The 16,544-nt window shown below is 41.1% G+C and overlaps 1 protein-coding gene across 1 annotated transcript; it reads right to left on the bottom strand.

Moving 5' to 3' along the window:
* Positions 1–22: 22 nt before the first annotated feature.
* cfap100 (cilia and flagella associated protein 100) lies at positions 23–5,653 on the bottom strand. The gene is made up of 14 exons (XM_028416648.1): positions 5,574–5,653; positions 3,184–3,219; positions 3,006–3,083; positions 2,813–2,910; positions 2,492–2,690; positions 2,355–2,419; positions 2,019–2,182; positions 1,871–1,951; positions 1,614–1,777; positions 989–1,202; positions 786–915; positions 500–702; positions 288–381; positions 23–155 (listed from the first exon to the last, which is right to left on the bottom strand). The coding sequence occupies exons 2-14, from the start codon at positions 3,200–3,202 to the stop codon at positions 30–32; spliced, it is 1,635 nt and encodes a 544-aa protein (XP_028272449.1). The 5' UTR covers positions 3,203–3,219; positions 5,574–5,653; the 3' UTR covers positions 23–29.
* Positions 5,654–16,544: the final 10,891 nt, after the last annotated feature.

The raw sequence follows: 16,544 nt of genomic DNA, 5'->3' as shown, positions 1-16,544 counted from the left end.
GAAATAATCCCCATTGTGTCTCCTCTGTTTTACTCTGCGTCCTCAGATCCAAACAGGTATTCATTGAACTCCTCTTCAGCAGGGATGGTGTCCACATTGCTGACTTTGACTTTCTGGGTAACAGGCATACATCGGGGCATGAGCTTTCTCACATTCTAAAAAAAAAAAATTATTAAGTGTGCAACTGGATCAGATTATTAGTCATCAAGAGTGAATGCCATTATTATGCACTATAAACAAAGACAAATGGATAAAGTATGATGGGATCTAATTAGTGCTAAACTTACAATTTTCTTGGAGTCTGCCAAGGATCTCTCCAAGTACCTCCTCATCCGTTCTTTTTGTTTCTCTCTCTGCTCTCTCAGCTTTTCTTCACGCTGCCTGCACACATGTATCCATACAACATTATTTAGTGACCAGATACAGACGAGATAATACTGTTGTTGTGCTATTGTAGTCACTTTCACAGGAGGCCTGACTTGTGGTCACTGAGACGTACCTGCTCCTCCTCTCACTGTCCTTGATCTTCCTCATCAGCTCCAGTTTGTCCTCAGGTATGTTCTCCAGGGCCTGCAGCAGCAAAGACAGACGCCTCTCAATGTTGGCCAGCTTCTCCAATATGCTGAGGTTAGCAACCCTGTCATCCACGCAGCTGCGATGCACCTCTGCCACCTTCTCACTGAGATCATCCCACATCACATCCTGAGAGAGAGAGAAACAACACACACGATGTGATTTCTGTCGTTGACGCTAGTTTAATGCATAAAATGTGTTTGTTTTCTTACTTGGTCCGCTGAGTTTAGTGACACATGGAATTGAACTTTCTGTTCAAGCTTGGCGCTTCTTGTCTTTTCCTCGCTGATCCTCTGGTTCATGTCAGTCATCTGCGCTTTAATCTGCTCTTCATCCTTTTCACTTGAGACAAAAAGAAATCAGCACTACAAAAAAAAACAACACATCTAAAATTTAAGAGAATTCTGATCCTTACATCTCCTTCCTGGTTGTCTCCATGGACTGTTTTAGCTCCTCCAGGACCTCTTGCACCTTGGTAGAGTTCTGAATCAGGGACAGGTTCTGGTCTGTCAGCTCCGTCATCAGATTCAGTAGCTGCTGAGGATCAGTGAAGTACAGCTCTGGTTCGTCCTGCAAAGAGGTGACACAGCCAGGTGGGTAAGATTTACAATGCACTGCACAAGATGCTCCTCCAGCTATGTGGCTTTCAGTGAAAGAAAGTATGACCTCATAATCCGAGCTGTCGCCATCCAGTTTGGAATCTGTGACCCTGAAATGAAAAAGAAAAATATATATTTTTTATGGGAATAAGGTGGACGAGGTTCCACATCTGACTCCAATAAAGAGTTCTCTGTAACATGAATTATGTCAAGTGAGGTGTTGTTTGGTTTATCTATTGTGACTGATGTGAGTGTGTGTGTGTGTGTGATCTCATACAGAGTGCTGCTGTGAGCTGAGGCCAGCCTGCTGACGGAGGGCCGCTCTCTACCTGCACTGGACTCTGTGTTCTCTAAACCTAAAATAAAATGAAAACAACATCCACATACTCAGAATCTACATGTTTTACCTCACTGTTACTTGCTCTACAGTGGACTACTTGCCGTTCCTAATAGGATTCTGCTCCTGTGAGTCCTTGTCGGACAGGACGTTAGCTTTGGAAGCTTTTGTCCTCTGGGCCTCCTGCCACTCTGGTGGAGACAGTTTGAATAGAAGCTCCTTGTATGTCTTGTAGTCTGTTAGGATTTCTTCAAACTTTGCAACTTCACTAAGAAAAAATATTAAAATACACACACTATAACACTGTTTTATATAAAAAAAGAACCCAGATGATACACAGGCACACGTCAGAACACTTTACCTCTTAATGGTCCCGACTTCAGCAGCTAGCTTCTTGATCTCAAGGTTCTTCTCCTGTTTAGACTTGGCCTCCTGTTCGAAACTAAAAAAAAACACCAATTGCAATGACACAACAATTTAAAGAGGAGTAATTTAACATTTTATCTTACAGGGTTCTGGCCTCCACAGACTTCTTCTCGTTCTCCCTGAGAAACTTTTCAAAGTTGAGGTTGTCTGTCTCGATGATCTTTTCAAGCTCTTTCAGCTGTCTCGTCTCTTTTGCGACGGCTTTGTCCATCCTCAAAATCTCGGACCTCTTTTTCATCAGGGATAACTGAGGAAAGGAGGATGATGGGTAAACAAAGACATGGAGGTAGGGTAGGTAGGTACCAAGAACTACATGTGAGGAGCTGACCGCTTATATTCTGACTTCCTGTGGTCTTAGTCTGTCTCATGCAGTGCAACGAATCTTTAACACCTGATAAAACGCTGGTTGTGTCATTTACCTCCATCACGGCCTTCTCCCGCTCCATAAATATTAAGTCATGTTTGCTGTCCTGTGTCATGTTTTCTGTGAAAATAGCACAAATGTTGATGCCACATTCCTGTTAAAGCTGAAATCACCACTTTACTTTCCACTTACCTCGTTTCCTCGCGGCCGTCTTCAGGTCACCTTTGCCTGTTTGTGGAAGAACTGTCCTCATCTTCATCTTCTCTTTTCCCACCGCCGCCTCTTCCTCCTCCTTCAGCTCTCCCACCAGCTCATTCTTCATCTCGGTCATCATTCTTACAGCGTGGGTTGTCTTCTCATCAATCGGCAGAGCCAGATATTTACGCATCTCCTGAGCACAGAGGAGAACAGCAGCGTGACTTCAACGCAGCAAGGATCCATTTCACACACTCTCACTGATGCCTTCATAAAAGTATAATACAGTGGATACAGACACAGTATAAACACACCAACCTCTCTTCGGTCCTCTTTTTCATTTATGCTCTGTAGGAAAACGATGTTACTGTCAGGCACTTTGAACGGGCTCAGTTGGGTTTTCTTCCTCCTCATCCCTGCACACATTAGGATGAAGGATAAAACAGTGCACAGTTATTTGTTGCTTCTTTATTTCCTCTCTTTTTCAGTCTGTCACTTTGCCCAAAGGTACCTGCTTTTTGTTGTGATTTGGCAGCAGCACTATTAATCTCTGAAACAACGAGGCTGCCCGAAGAAATCTCTGTTCCCTCTGTTGAAAAACAGAATATTGTAGATTAGTCCATCAGCCAATGAATGAATGAATGAATGAATGTTCTTCTGTTGATATGTGTGGTTACATAACCACTTACTAGGTTGTGGTGACGACATCTCTGAGGAACCGGCTGCTGGAAAAACAAAGCAACTTTAGGCAAAACAGCATGATGCTACATTCTTGCAGGCCCAGCCCGGCCCGGCCCGTTGCATCGCAGTAAATTCCTTTGCTAGTGTACATATACTCATAAGAATCTTAACAGCGTTGTCTTGGACATTCTTTTATTTAAATAAAGCAATTGCACATTCAAAATAATGAAGAATTAATGAAACAAATACAAAAAATAAACTGAACAATTAATAAAGTACTTCTGATTCCGATATAATATAGAGAACAAGTGTCCTGTTGACTGCTCTGCCACGAGAAAGCCCAAGAAATGCTTTTACTTGAGGAACGTCTTCTTGTGACACTATCCTGATTCTATAATGACAGAGAGCTGCTCCTTAAGACTCAGATCAGGGGTGCAGTCTAAAATGATGGAGAAATATTTGGATCTCTGTCATAATGTGTTCAATGTGTTCACAATTATTTTAGAACTGATGGATCTATCAGTTTATTTTGGATTGTTCTGCCAAGATAATGATAATGACTGCCAGCTCCACATTGCACTACTGGAGCAACAGAAGGTCCGCTTGATGCTGCTGCATCAGTGCTGGGTGGTGCTGCTGAGGTGGAGGTGACAGGAGGAGCGCTTGAAGCTGCTGCATCAGTGCTGGGTGGTGCTGCTGAGGTGGAGGCGACAGGAGCATTGATTGAAGCTGCTGCATCAGTGCTGGGTGGTGCTGCTGAGGTGGAGGCGACAGGAGCATCACTTGAAGCTGCTGCATCAGTGCTGGGTGGTGCTGCTGAGGTGGAGGTGACAGGAGGTCCGCTTGAAGCTGCTGCATAAGTGCTGGGTGGTGCTGCTGAGGTGGAGGTGACAGGAGAAGGAACCTCAGCAGTGCCTCTGAAGACAGAAGAGCAGTATGTGACAGCAGTCTAATAATAAACACATGATTTCAAGAATAAAATAACATGAAATAATATAAATGAAAAACCTATATACAGGTATGATGCAGACTATACTGTATAATATACAGCGCACTTTATCTGATATACTATATAATATTAATTCATATATTAGTTTTATTCAGTTTAGTAAAGTATTTCAATGTCATTGTCTTTACAGTGAAATGCTAATTAGCCAAATGCAAAGAATCAGTAACCTGCAGTATAATACAGCATGTGGGAATGCTAAGTTATGTTCTGACATTAATGTGCACTTTAACACTCATGTAAAGTTTGATAAACGCACGTTAGACTATGAACTATGAACACAACAAACAGCTAGACTCACAACTATAAAGAGCTTTTTGATTGACTATTCCAAGCTGGGGGATGTGAGATAACCACGTCGATGCATCACCTGCCTGAGGAAGGAGTAATGGGGAGTTACATGACTATTTCCATTACAACTAGGCTCGTCTATAACATTAGCTGACGTTAAAACTATAGCGCTGGCTGTTTATAGATTAGCAAACCATGTTGCTAATGCTACCATGCTAATTGTTAATAACGTTATTAATCTTCGTTCTGCAACAGCAAAATAAATAAAATAACATCACTGACATCATCTTTACTGTAACATTACCTCTGTCTTTGTGGCGTTTTTCCTCCTCTTCTTTTTTTCTCTCCTGGACATCAGACAGTTCGGGAAGTTTTGACATGTTGTGTCTTGTTGACCAATCAAAACACCGTGTAGCAGGTAAAGTGCATTATTCAGAAGGAGGAGGAGGGGGCGTCTTATATATTGTTACTACTACTACTATTACTACCTTTGCTATGCAGGTAAATTAATGTGGCCTATTCTTTTCTGAAGACATTATACCAACTAGTTTTAAGAACAGTGTAAGTTACCCCCCCCCCCCCCCCGGATGTACGGCGCCCTCAGCCTATGCCAGGGACCGGCCCTGCATTCTTGACCATGCAACCACCTTCCAAGCCAGACTCAGGTCATCCGGTGATTTGTATATCACCGGATGTATATTGTGTATTGTTGTATATTGTGCCATTTGACTCGTTGTGTTGTGTTTTTGGGGTCAATGCCAATAAAAATCGATGTAGAAATAACAGTGAGGAACGACCAAAGGACATTAAAGACCAAAGATCCACATGATTTAATTTACTTTACTGGATTTTAATGACTTTATTATAAATTTGTCCATAAACAAGGCAAAGTTATATACTTTTCACTCTAACATCTCTGTAAGACTGAACACACGCGTGAGTATCCGATGAAAACTTATGAGTAACTGAGAGTAGCTTGCCAGCTAGCCACCTGCCATGTCCGTATGCTAACCTGAGTTTGCCTCACGATAAACAGATGTGCAGGATAACATGAGGTGAATGTTTTATTTCGGTTTGGTGTTCGTAATGAAGCCAGCCTACCGTCTGTTGATGCAGCGCGCACACACAAAACAGCCAGAAAAAAAAGCAGCAGCCTGTCTCGTCCTCCAACCTGGGCGACCACTGGGTTTGTGTACCGTTGTCATGGTAACTGCTGCCTTCACGGTCTTTCTGAACCTATAGGCTCATTTCTCTGCATTGTATATGAATGGTTTACTTATATACGTGAACTAAATAAACAGAAAACTTAAATTATAATACTTGGACTCTTCTTGGAGTGGAAGGTGCTTCAGTTTATATTATATATTCTCCACTAGGTGGCGTAAATACATCAGCCAACATTGTATGTATTTCCTTTTTCTGCTGAATTGCTTTTTTAACAGGAAGCTCTATTTTAAGATGTAAAGGTTTCTATGTGAAGACATGTAGACTTGTTTGTATTTTGAAGCAGATTCTGCATCACTGATCAAGTTAACGTTACTTTATAGCTAACACTTGTTTTAGTTCCACGTTTCTTGTGCCAGTGAATAAACTTAGAAGCTGATACTGTACATTCCCTCCCACGCATCCACACATGACCCGCAAAATCTCAGCTCAACAAAGCAGCCCACACATACAAGCAGCGCTTGCTTGTAGGAAATCCCAGTGTCAGATTGTGGGGTTAAAGTAATGCAAACACGTGGAGGAGTGTTTGGCTCATGCAACAGTAAAGGGCACATTGTGTAAGACAAGAGGATTGGTGTTTTGTTGAGATTTGAAGCAACAACCTCATTGTGGATTACAGGACACCCAACACAAACATGACCACAGATATTCAACATCACACAGTTCCTGGAACAACTCGATTATATTTAGCACAATACACTGGAAAGTTGTTCATACATGAATCACTGCTTTGCATTGTAAATGACACTGATTGACGTCCTGTAAAAGCAGCTGCTTTCTTTCTTACACCATGTTGCTTGGGTTTTTTGAGCATTACTGATTGCTTCTACCTCCTCCGCTCGTGCAGCCCAAAGACGGTAGATATTTGGTATTATGTAAGAGTTGAAGATGGGAGCCCTGTACGCATGATGAGACCAGCAGCTTTCCTCAAAACACATTCTACACCAATATCTTCAGATTAAAGAATGCATTTCATATGAAACACAATAATAATGTAGGAGAGTAGGTTTTTAGAAGCTACGTCTCTCCTCAGGTCTGGCAGTCCAGCACTGACTTCCTGCACCAAACAAACATTAGAGCAGAGCTGTAGCTGTCATGCTATCAGATTGAAGTGACTTAGAGATGCAGACTGCACTCAGGTCCATATGAGTGCACTGCAGGGCTCCGTGTGGCTGCTTTACATGTCTGCCAAAAGCAAAATGTTTTGACTTTATGTCTTAGTTTTTCTTCACAGAATCAATATTTACAGCAGCTTGCAAAGCGTCTGGACACATTATCCAAGCACATATGGATCAATATGAAAACTCATTCTCTTCAGTAAGTTATTCTGACTAGAGAACGTTCAACCACACATTATTCATTATTTGTTAAAACACACATTTAATGTTTTTCAGTAATTACATCGGTGACAATACATTATCTCTACTTACATTAATACACATGTGTGTGCATAGTATGTTTTTTTTCAGCAGTGGTGGATCCAGACGGTGGTGGGACGTCAGCACTGTCATGTCTCTTCACCTTAGAGAAGACGTAGTAGTGTGAGGATGACTAACATTATGTCCTGGATACACACATTAAGACGTCTTGAACAATGGTGACTTGCACGAACACTCAAGAGCTGTAAAACCATCCACCCTTAACTCAAGCCATAAAATTGTAATGTCAATATGAGCCACTGCTATGTGACCACAGACCCACCTTCTGCCACTTTTTGTTGAAGTGAATGTCCTCTTTGTTTCGCTGCTGTTACCAGCTGCCTTTTTTGTTGTTGTTGTTGTATCAAACCTCCAAGGAGAAGTCTTTGTCTTCACTTTATGACTCACACATGCAAATATTTCTAATAATAATCATGCCGGTTGTAAATATGTAATAAAACTTGGAAGGCTGGGATTGGCAAAAGCCTCAAAATTTAATGAATTTGCTTAATTGATTGTGTTTGGTATTATGATGATCCATGCATGTAGACTCAAACAATCTGTTTAATTGAATGAATTATTGCACTGTGAATTGGGACTTTGGAAAGGCACTTCCTTCCTAAATATAGAACACTCAGAAGCATGTCTAATGCTAGTTTACACAGAATAATTATTTACTGGGGAAATGAATGAGGCTTCAGCTTGACATATAGAACCAAAATTGAGACATTATTCAAATCCTCTAAATGTCCGTCTATCAGCAGAGCCAGTCCACTTATACTAGTCTTTCATGCAAAGAAGGTCTGATGAAAGGTAACACTCTGGATGCTCTAATTTCCTCTAAATGAAAGAGAGCATTATGTTTACACACATGCATTAAACCTGGATGGGAGCTGTTAAAAACAAAGACATTTATAATGGATCTAGATTGTAGCTTGGTTATGTTCTATGCCTTGTGGTCACTGTCCCTATTAAGCCGCTGAAGCTGTGAAATAGAAGATAACGCTCAGCCAGCTTTTATGGACAATATACCTCAGATTGCTCTAAATTTATAGATTACCGTAGGTAAAAAATGCCACGGAAAAGAAGCTGAAAGTGTGTGTGCAGGGCCGGAAAATAGGTTTTTAATCACTGGGACATTAAGGACTGTCCACGCTAATATCAGTGTCTAGGAGGTAGCTACGCTGTGGCAAGACAAAATATAACGAATTACATGAACATTTGTGAAACAAATAGCAGCAAAATAAGACACCCTTTGCTTGTTGCTATGTAATTTCCCCATTGTGGGACAAATAAAGGTTTCTTAATCCTAATCTTAATCTTGTTTAGGTTTAAGGATTAACACAGTTTAGAACAAAACTCATACTTTGCTGTGAGGTCTTTCCGGGTGAGTATGCAGAAGCGTTCATCACTGTACAAAATCACTGTAGTGCTCCTTATCTCACCAACGTGCTGCTAAACAAATGCACACCTTCCACCAGCACTTCTGTCCCCTAACCAGAAGTGTGTCCTTGTTAGTCCTGTAAGCCCTGATAAATTAATACTTCTGTGTTGTTCCATTTGCAGATTTAAGAACTTGTGAATGATGTGTATTTCTGTCAGAGAAAATGTATGGAAGAATATTTGGGGGGGGGGGGGGGGGATCCGTCCATGCTTGTCAGCTTTGATCCCAGCAGAATTAATCCTCATATAATTAAAAACTCGTTAGCTGACAGACGCCTGGTCCTGTCTGTATTTGGATAGCTGGGTGACGACTTGGCAGGAAAGGGACATCTTGAGGGACTTCTCGTGTGGCCACAGTATAACTAGTGTGTTGCCTCTCCCTATTGAACAACATCTTGAGTTTAATATACCAGGAAACAGTTTAATTGTATCATCACTGTGTATTGGATTGTACCTCAGGAAAGTTAATTGCCATTGAGACAGCAGAGAATTATTGGATCCACCTCTTGGACTAAACCTCTAATGACAAAGGATAATGAGATCTTTCACCTTGGCCCACAAATTTAGTTCATTGAAACCATTAATTGCTCTAAATCCGGAATAATTTACTCCGGGAGGATAATAATAGTCTTTAATGCTTTTAACAACACTTTGATATTTGTTTGGTCCTCCACTGGGATTAAAGAGATAATGTGATTGACTTTGATAATGGACATTTAGATCCATTTACCACCTGCTGTCTCCTCTGAGGTGTGTCTGGCCACCGCAGGACAGTTTAAAGCAGGACAACATGATGACATTTGGGATGCACTTTAAGAGAGTTATAGGCAGGATTGCTTCAAGGACACATTAATGAAGCTAAGCGCCAAACCACAAACCACAATTTATAACCAGCTCATCCCAACCACTGCAGGCTTTGGTATCAAAGAACAAAGAGGTGCCAACCTGAAGTCTGTAATGGCTGCATGCGACCATGTAAGGTGGCAACAGGTGGTGTGCTAATGACTGTCATCTTTCAGATATGCAATTTAAAAGAGGACTCACAGTCTCATCCTTGAGGTGTTAAAATAGATTAGGATTTAATCAGAAGACAATTGCATTTAAATTATTTTCCCTTGAAGTGCTGGGCTACTCAAGGGACAGAACATGAAGGAGATCTGGGTTAGATTCCTTTCGGCAGCCATTTTACTCCTCTGAGAATCCCTCTGTTTTTTTTCTTTTTTTTTGTTCCTCTCCCTCACTCCGTTCCTGCCAGTAAAACACCACAGCGACTACATTGACTGATAGAAATAACACCATTCATCGCCGAACCAAGGATTGGTTTTCTGAAAACATGATGAAAACAATGTGATCAATGCTGCTACACTTTTTTATTTTTTGGACAGGTGTTGAAAAAACTGAAAACATGGTCACCTTTATTTATAAAAGTATTTCTGAAGCCGTCAGTTTTTATTAGATTAGAGCATCTTGATCTAAGCAAGTTGCCCTCATCAGGAACAGACAGGCGGTTGAAACGACCACAGTTCTCTACCCTGCTGTGGTCACCATGGTAACCTAGACAAAGTGAAGAAGCTTGTTGCAGATGCAAAAAGTTTGCCTTGTAACATATCACTTATTTTGTTAAAAATGTTTTGACCTAAAACATTATTATTATTTATTATTTTTTTTACAATGATGGGACATGAGTGTTGTTTTTTGTTTTGTGCTGACCTGCTGTGATAACAAAGCAGCATTGTTATCTATCTAAATATCTATCTATTTAAATTTTAAGTTCTTTTTTTTAAAAATGAACCCATGTAGTGTTCAAATGTTCAAATATCATTTTTGTTCAATAATAACAAGTGATGGTTGTTGTTCATCTAAGGTTGTCTTTACTTAACTTCAAATCTGCTGAGAATCTGATGATTTTTCTTTCATTGTGTCCTGATGAATAAACCATAGATCATCTTTTCATCATGACTGTGCTTCATTCTTATTTTTATAATACGAAAGGTAAACTTTAAATGAATCGATGGATCTATATAAAATCCTGAACAGAATAAAGAATTCAAATAATGTATGGTGTTTTCTCAGACATGCACAGTCATGCCATCAACATTCATTAGCACCCTGTAAATAACATGGACGTCTTTGGGGGGAAACGTGTCTGTTCATGCACATGTAATTGCAACCACATTATAATTCAGAACAGGGACTGAGAAGAACAAATAAACAGACCTGCACACACAAGTTAACAGCTATGGACGCCATGAAACACAGTAAATGAGGCATAGAAGGGTAAATGGATAGTAAATGAAGAACGGTTTTAGCTTCAGGAGGTTCATCTTTTTTGAAAACTTCAGTGCATTAAAAACTGTTTTGTAAAAGACAAACTGATTCAATACATGTTATCTGATTCTCTGACAATGTGGAGGGATTCCATGAAACAATATTATAATCCAGATGTGCATACCGTTCTGGCCTATATCTCAACGTTGGAAATCTGGCCATTGGTCCAGGCCCTCTCCTGAGAGGCTCCTCTGAGAGGGAAAGTCTATTTCCAGTGTGCCTATTTATACAGCGCCTGCCTCAATAGAGAGGCAAAATGAAGCAAGATCTTCCCAGCAATCAGGGCAGGAAAGTGAGGGCTTCGGTGGAAAAACATCCCACTGTGCAATGATCCCAGCAGCTCAGGATCCATTGAATCAATGCAACACTCCATTCATCAGTACTAGAATACCGACTAAATGCCGGGGTACAAGTGGTGGTGACGCTTTTAACATTGGCTTTGAATAGGTAGACCATGTTATTGGCTGCACAGGATAAACAGAGCACTGGTAAGCATGTTCTTTATAAGTAACTTTTGATAGTCATGATAATTTTCAGGTTTGGTTGCCCTCCTGAAGTACTATCAAACTAAAGAAAGACACCAAAAAAACTGGCATCCAAACTCAGTCTTGAGTTCTCCATGACTTCATGCTGCCTGCAGAGATTAAAATGATGACATGGTTGCCATAGTGACATGCTAAGTTTGTCCTTGTGTGTGTGTGTGTGTGTATCAATGACACCAAGGTTATCTAGTGTCACCCTCTTTCTCTTGCATTTGTCATGGCTCAGCAAAATGGTTCAGCAAAGTGTTGTGGCTGCATCTGCTGCTGCTGGTGGGGGGCCGGGGCTGCTGTGGAGAAGACTGAGAAAGCGAAGCAGGAGCACTCTGGGACCATGTTTTCCATCATGTCCTCCACAAGGAAGTACCGCACGGCCTGTCCAGAGAAAGGGTGCCAACACAGAGTGGTTTTCATTGTATATTTCACACTTTTTTTTTTTACTTGTGGTGTTTTTCTTTATTTATTTTTCCACACCTAGATATTTTTTTAACAAGTATTTACTTTTATAATCTCCCCTTAACTTTATGAAAAAGCTTTTCTCTGTGCAGCACAAGTAATTTATTCATGAAAATCACACTTGCATATACACTGCATGTGCAGAAGAACACACAGTCACACATGCACTCGCACATCATTTGCTGCAGGGCAAACATTCTTCCACCAACATTCATGCCTCTTCTTGCATCTCCCACCGGTCACATCCCCTGCAGACGGATTTAGAATCATCACCAGAAATGATCTATAAATGTGTGATCGCCTCATTTCCGCCTGTGTGTATTGAAAAAAAAAAAATTACCACTTATAACATCTGTGCTTCTCTGCGTGCTGAATGTCTGTTATAGTGCTAAGAATAAAAAATACATTGACATTTTTGGAGAATAGTGAAAAAAATGTTTTAACTAAAAGTGAGATCACATTAAAGATTAGATTATAGGTGGGCAATACAACGTACTTTAACATAACACAGTTGCTATTTTCTCCATATTCTGCCATGTGAAATTGTTCCTCTAAGACGAAACTGCCTCATTACTAAGTTACATGTGCTTGTTGGCAGCAATGGTCCCCATTTTCCCCTTTAAACACGTATAAAAGAAGCTATAACCTCTTAGAGGGAATAGAGGATGCATTCATGAAGAAGGCCCTAAGATTTAATCTCACTCCAGGTGAGTGGAAAAAATAGCATACTAAGAAAAATCCACAAAATCCACAGCCATCCCTTTAAATTAGGGCAAATATCTAAAATTAGAAGCTGGGGCTTCAGACAACACGGTTATGGGACATTGGGTTCATCAAGTGGACACTCTACTAGATCTACCTTTCACGAAGCTGCTTTGAACATGGTGTGCCTCTCTGGCTGACTTTACCTCGCTTCATACTCAGACCTAAACTTCCTATAAGTGTGACAGAGCCCAGAAATGTCTAGAAAGAAGGAAATTGCCATCTGTACATCACAGGGCACTCAAGTGTTGTCAAGTACTTGCAGGTAATGGGTGGGCAGGCTTACTGAAGTGGATGAGAGGGTGCTGGGGCACTGCTGAGCCTAACTGATTCCCAATCACTCAAAGTCACAAGTGGATAATGGTTCAGGATGATGTCTCCTTTGCATTTGGATGGGCAACTTCATTTTCCATGATAGTGGACTGCGATAGAAATGAAGAAAAAGCACTTCATAAGACATAAATATTAAGCCAGTGCAAATGCTGCTCTGAATATGCCTCGCTCCTGGAGGACTCACACCAGACTTGAATTCCTCTGGGCTGACGGAGAGTCTTTCAGAGGTTGGACAGTGTTGGAAAACAGTCTGGTTAGATCTTCAAGGCTTCTCCTGTCCTGTTTTTTAACAGCTTCCCATTAGTCTAAGTAAAGGTAGGAACTGCCCAACAGCGATGTGGGCTGTGAGGTGATAACTAGAATGCTGAAGGAAAGGATTTATGTCAATATTTTTCCTTCTGAACAAGGATGTGTGAAAATTGTTGTTATTTTTACAGTCTCGAATGTCAGGGAAGGTGTCTATTTTATGCTATTTGAACCCTGAGGGGAGACTCTCTTTTTGGCTCTACCACCGCCTCTACAGAGGAGGTCAGGGATCACGGTCAGCTCCTGATCCTCCAGATGAAGGGCAAGCTTGTTTGAGGATGTTTGCTTGAGCAGATACAAAACCAAACTGAGTATCCCACGTGCTGAGCAAAGCATGGAGGCACAGACTCAGTGAATATATTTCTCCTTTATGAATGTGAGCCAATGAGAAGGCTGAGCTGCTCTAGAGGCAAACATCATGATATTGGCTAACTGCAGAGGAAGAATTAAAGTGTCCAGAAGCCTTTCAACAGTGCTTCCTGAACTTCATCAACACTCAAATTACCTCCCTGAAGCCTTCATCGTGAGGAGGTGGTCTAGATGGAACAGGGGGCTGGCCAAGCCCTACACCATAGTTACTGTTGCTATGCTTGTCAGCCCCCCCCCCCCCCCCCCCCCCCATCGTGGCATGCGGTTTACAATAAACTGTATAAAAATAGATAAAACGCACAATAAAACAAAAGCCTGTCAATCTCTCTGCACTTGCATGACATGCAGTTTCCAATGGCAACAAACGGAAATCCCATCATAGCACTAAGTGATCAGTGCTCATCATAATGACACACCTACTTTCACCAAACTCAGCAACTTCCACACTTCAACTTTTGTTTCCCATCTTTGTGTTGTTTTTTTTTTTTTTTACGACCCACATCTTTACTGTTTTGATTGCGACTCTGTGCTCTCATTAGTTTAGATTTCAGCTGTAGGCAGCTGTAAGATAAACCCACTGTGCGCTGCCTGCCCTGCACCAAGCAGCAGACAGTATCTGAACATAAAATGGCATTTAGAGTGTTTGTGTCAGCTGGATGAAAAACTGTTAAATAGACATTTGCTAAAAACTATTTTAAGGTGATCAAATGTCATGAACATTTAACATATTATTTTATTTATTACAATATTGTTTTGAGACTTTTCAGAACTGAAATTATCAATGAAAAGAAGTGCCTCATAAAGCCCTGTGAGTGTGGGTAAAGGTAGGGTAGGAGGTTTTGAAAACTCAGTGAGAGTCAGCCAGATTTTGAAAGTAAACACACGCCCCATTCTCTTGGCGCTCACCCCGAAGCCACGCCTCCCAATCGCCTCCCTCGCATCACCTGAAGACGAGCTGCGGTCTGTGACTTCATCCATCAAGCACGTACCTCTCTGGTGCGAGCAGAGCAGGAAGAGAGTGACAACCAGCCAATACTCCGTGCAGGGTCCACCCGGAGGATTGGCTGATGTTTTTAGCGTTTTATAGCTTCCACAGATGATTCATATTCTTCGTTTTAATGTGAAACTGCCGAACTAATCGGTTGCTATCGGATTGTAAAGAGAAGTTACACTAATTTAACAAAAAGTGAAATCTCCTCCACCTTTAATAAAGCAGGCTCACCCTTCTTCAGACATAGAGGATCTGGAGATGAACCCTGGAAAGAACAATGATGTCTGTATCAGCAGCATAACATGTGGAAGCCATCAGAGCTGGAGATGGTCTGATGAGTGACTGACACATGAGATGTGTCACTTTATGTGTGTATTTTAAAAGACTGCTTTTATATGTTTATTAGATGTCATCAGATATTTATTCCAGGTGTTTGGAGCCACATATTAATGTAATCTCTGTGTGTAATCTGCTGAGTGTGTGCATGGTTCAACTCAAATGTTCAAGACACAAACTTCTGTTTAAGTAAAGCAGAGACACAAAGCTCTCCTCATTTCCAGCCAGTCTCTCCAGCTGCATTTTTTTAGAGCTGAAGATGTCATGTTGCACTTTTTATTTGAAGGGGGTAGTGGTGGTGTGATTTCCCGACAGCTTGACTCGTGGTTCTGACTCATTAGCTTCCTGCACTGCCACAATGAGCCTCATCAATCGTATCCCCCAGCGCAAAAGAGCTGCTTTCTCTCTCTACCTGGACATTATGCTCTCTCTTTTTTTCCCACTAATGTAACAGGAACAGAGTGTCTTTGTTTGTCACAGGGATGCGATAAAACACAGATTTTTTTCATAAATGCTGTTAAAAGTGAGAGTATTGTGATTCCCTAATCATCCATTTTAAGCTATTATGTAGGAACATATTGGAATTATGCACAAGCTGTTTAGTTACAGACATGTGGCTTAAAAAATATTTATTGGTAATAAAATTCAACTTTTATTGTCATGATCCTAGGTTTTGTTTGTGATGTAATCCTTTGTTCTTCGTCTTTGTTGTCTTCCTGGTTATTTTAGTATTTTTTTGCACTTGTCCTTTCTGCTCGTTGGTTCCCCGTGTGTTTGTAGTTGGGTGTTATGGTTCCTGTTTTATTTTGAAAGACTCGTGTTCCTTGTGTAGTCCCATGTGTTTTACTTCCTCCTGTTTCCAGCCTGTTTTGATTAGCTGCTTCGCCCTAATTGTGTTCACCTGTGTCCTGCTATCAGTGTCTATTTAAGGCCTGTGCTCCCCTTTGTTCTTGTCAGGTCATCTTGTGTGTTCCCTGGATAATCCTTGTGAGTTCCAGAGTGCCTGTTTAAGTTTTTCAGTGTTTTGTTTCGGTTTACCTGGTGTCGGCACCCATTGAATAAATCTCCTTTTGGACGTTACCTTCCTGCCTGTGCCTGAATCCTCTCGTCCACCAAACCCTGACATTTGTTGTGATGTTGAGACAATAGGAAAGATGCTGCTGTTACTTAACCATGAGATGTGCTTTAACTTGCTGTGCTGTGTAAGAAATAACTTTATGGAATAGTTGGCAGAAAATGTATCATTAATTAAAATGAAATCATTTGGTAAGACACACTTAAGTAAATGTTCCTTGCCACCTCTGCTCCAGTAAGAAAAATAATGATAGATGAGCTTAGTTGGTTTTACTGCAGAATGTGCTGAATTAAAGAGTTCTTGCTGTTAGTGGCACACAGTAAAGGCAGCGGTCTTTCATGTGCGCTGAGCTCCAGCTAACAAGCTCTGCTGCAGCAGCTGTAGGTGTGTGTGTTTGTGTGTGTGTCATCTGGCTGGGACTCTGTGAGACTGTGAAGTCAGCAGACCCTGCATGGCTCCTACAGGGGGTAATGTAGGGACCCTCTGCTGCCA

This window comes from Parambassis ranga, chromosome 10, assembly GCF_900634625.1.
Source record: "Parambassis ranga chromosome 10, fParRan2.1, whole genome shotgun sequence".
Taxonomy (NCBI): Eukaryota; Metazoa; Chordata; class Actinopteri; family Ambassidae; genus Parambassis; species Parambassis ranga.
This window is presented reverse-complemented; position numbering and strand designations above follow the sequence as displayed.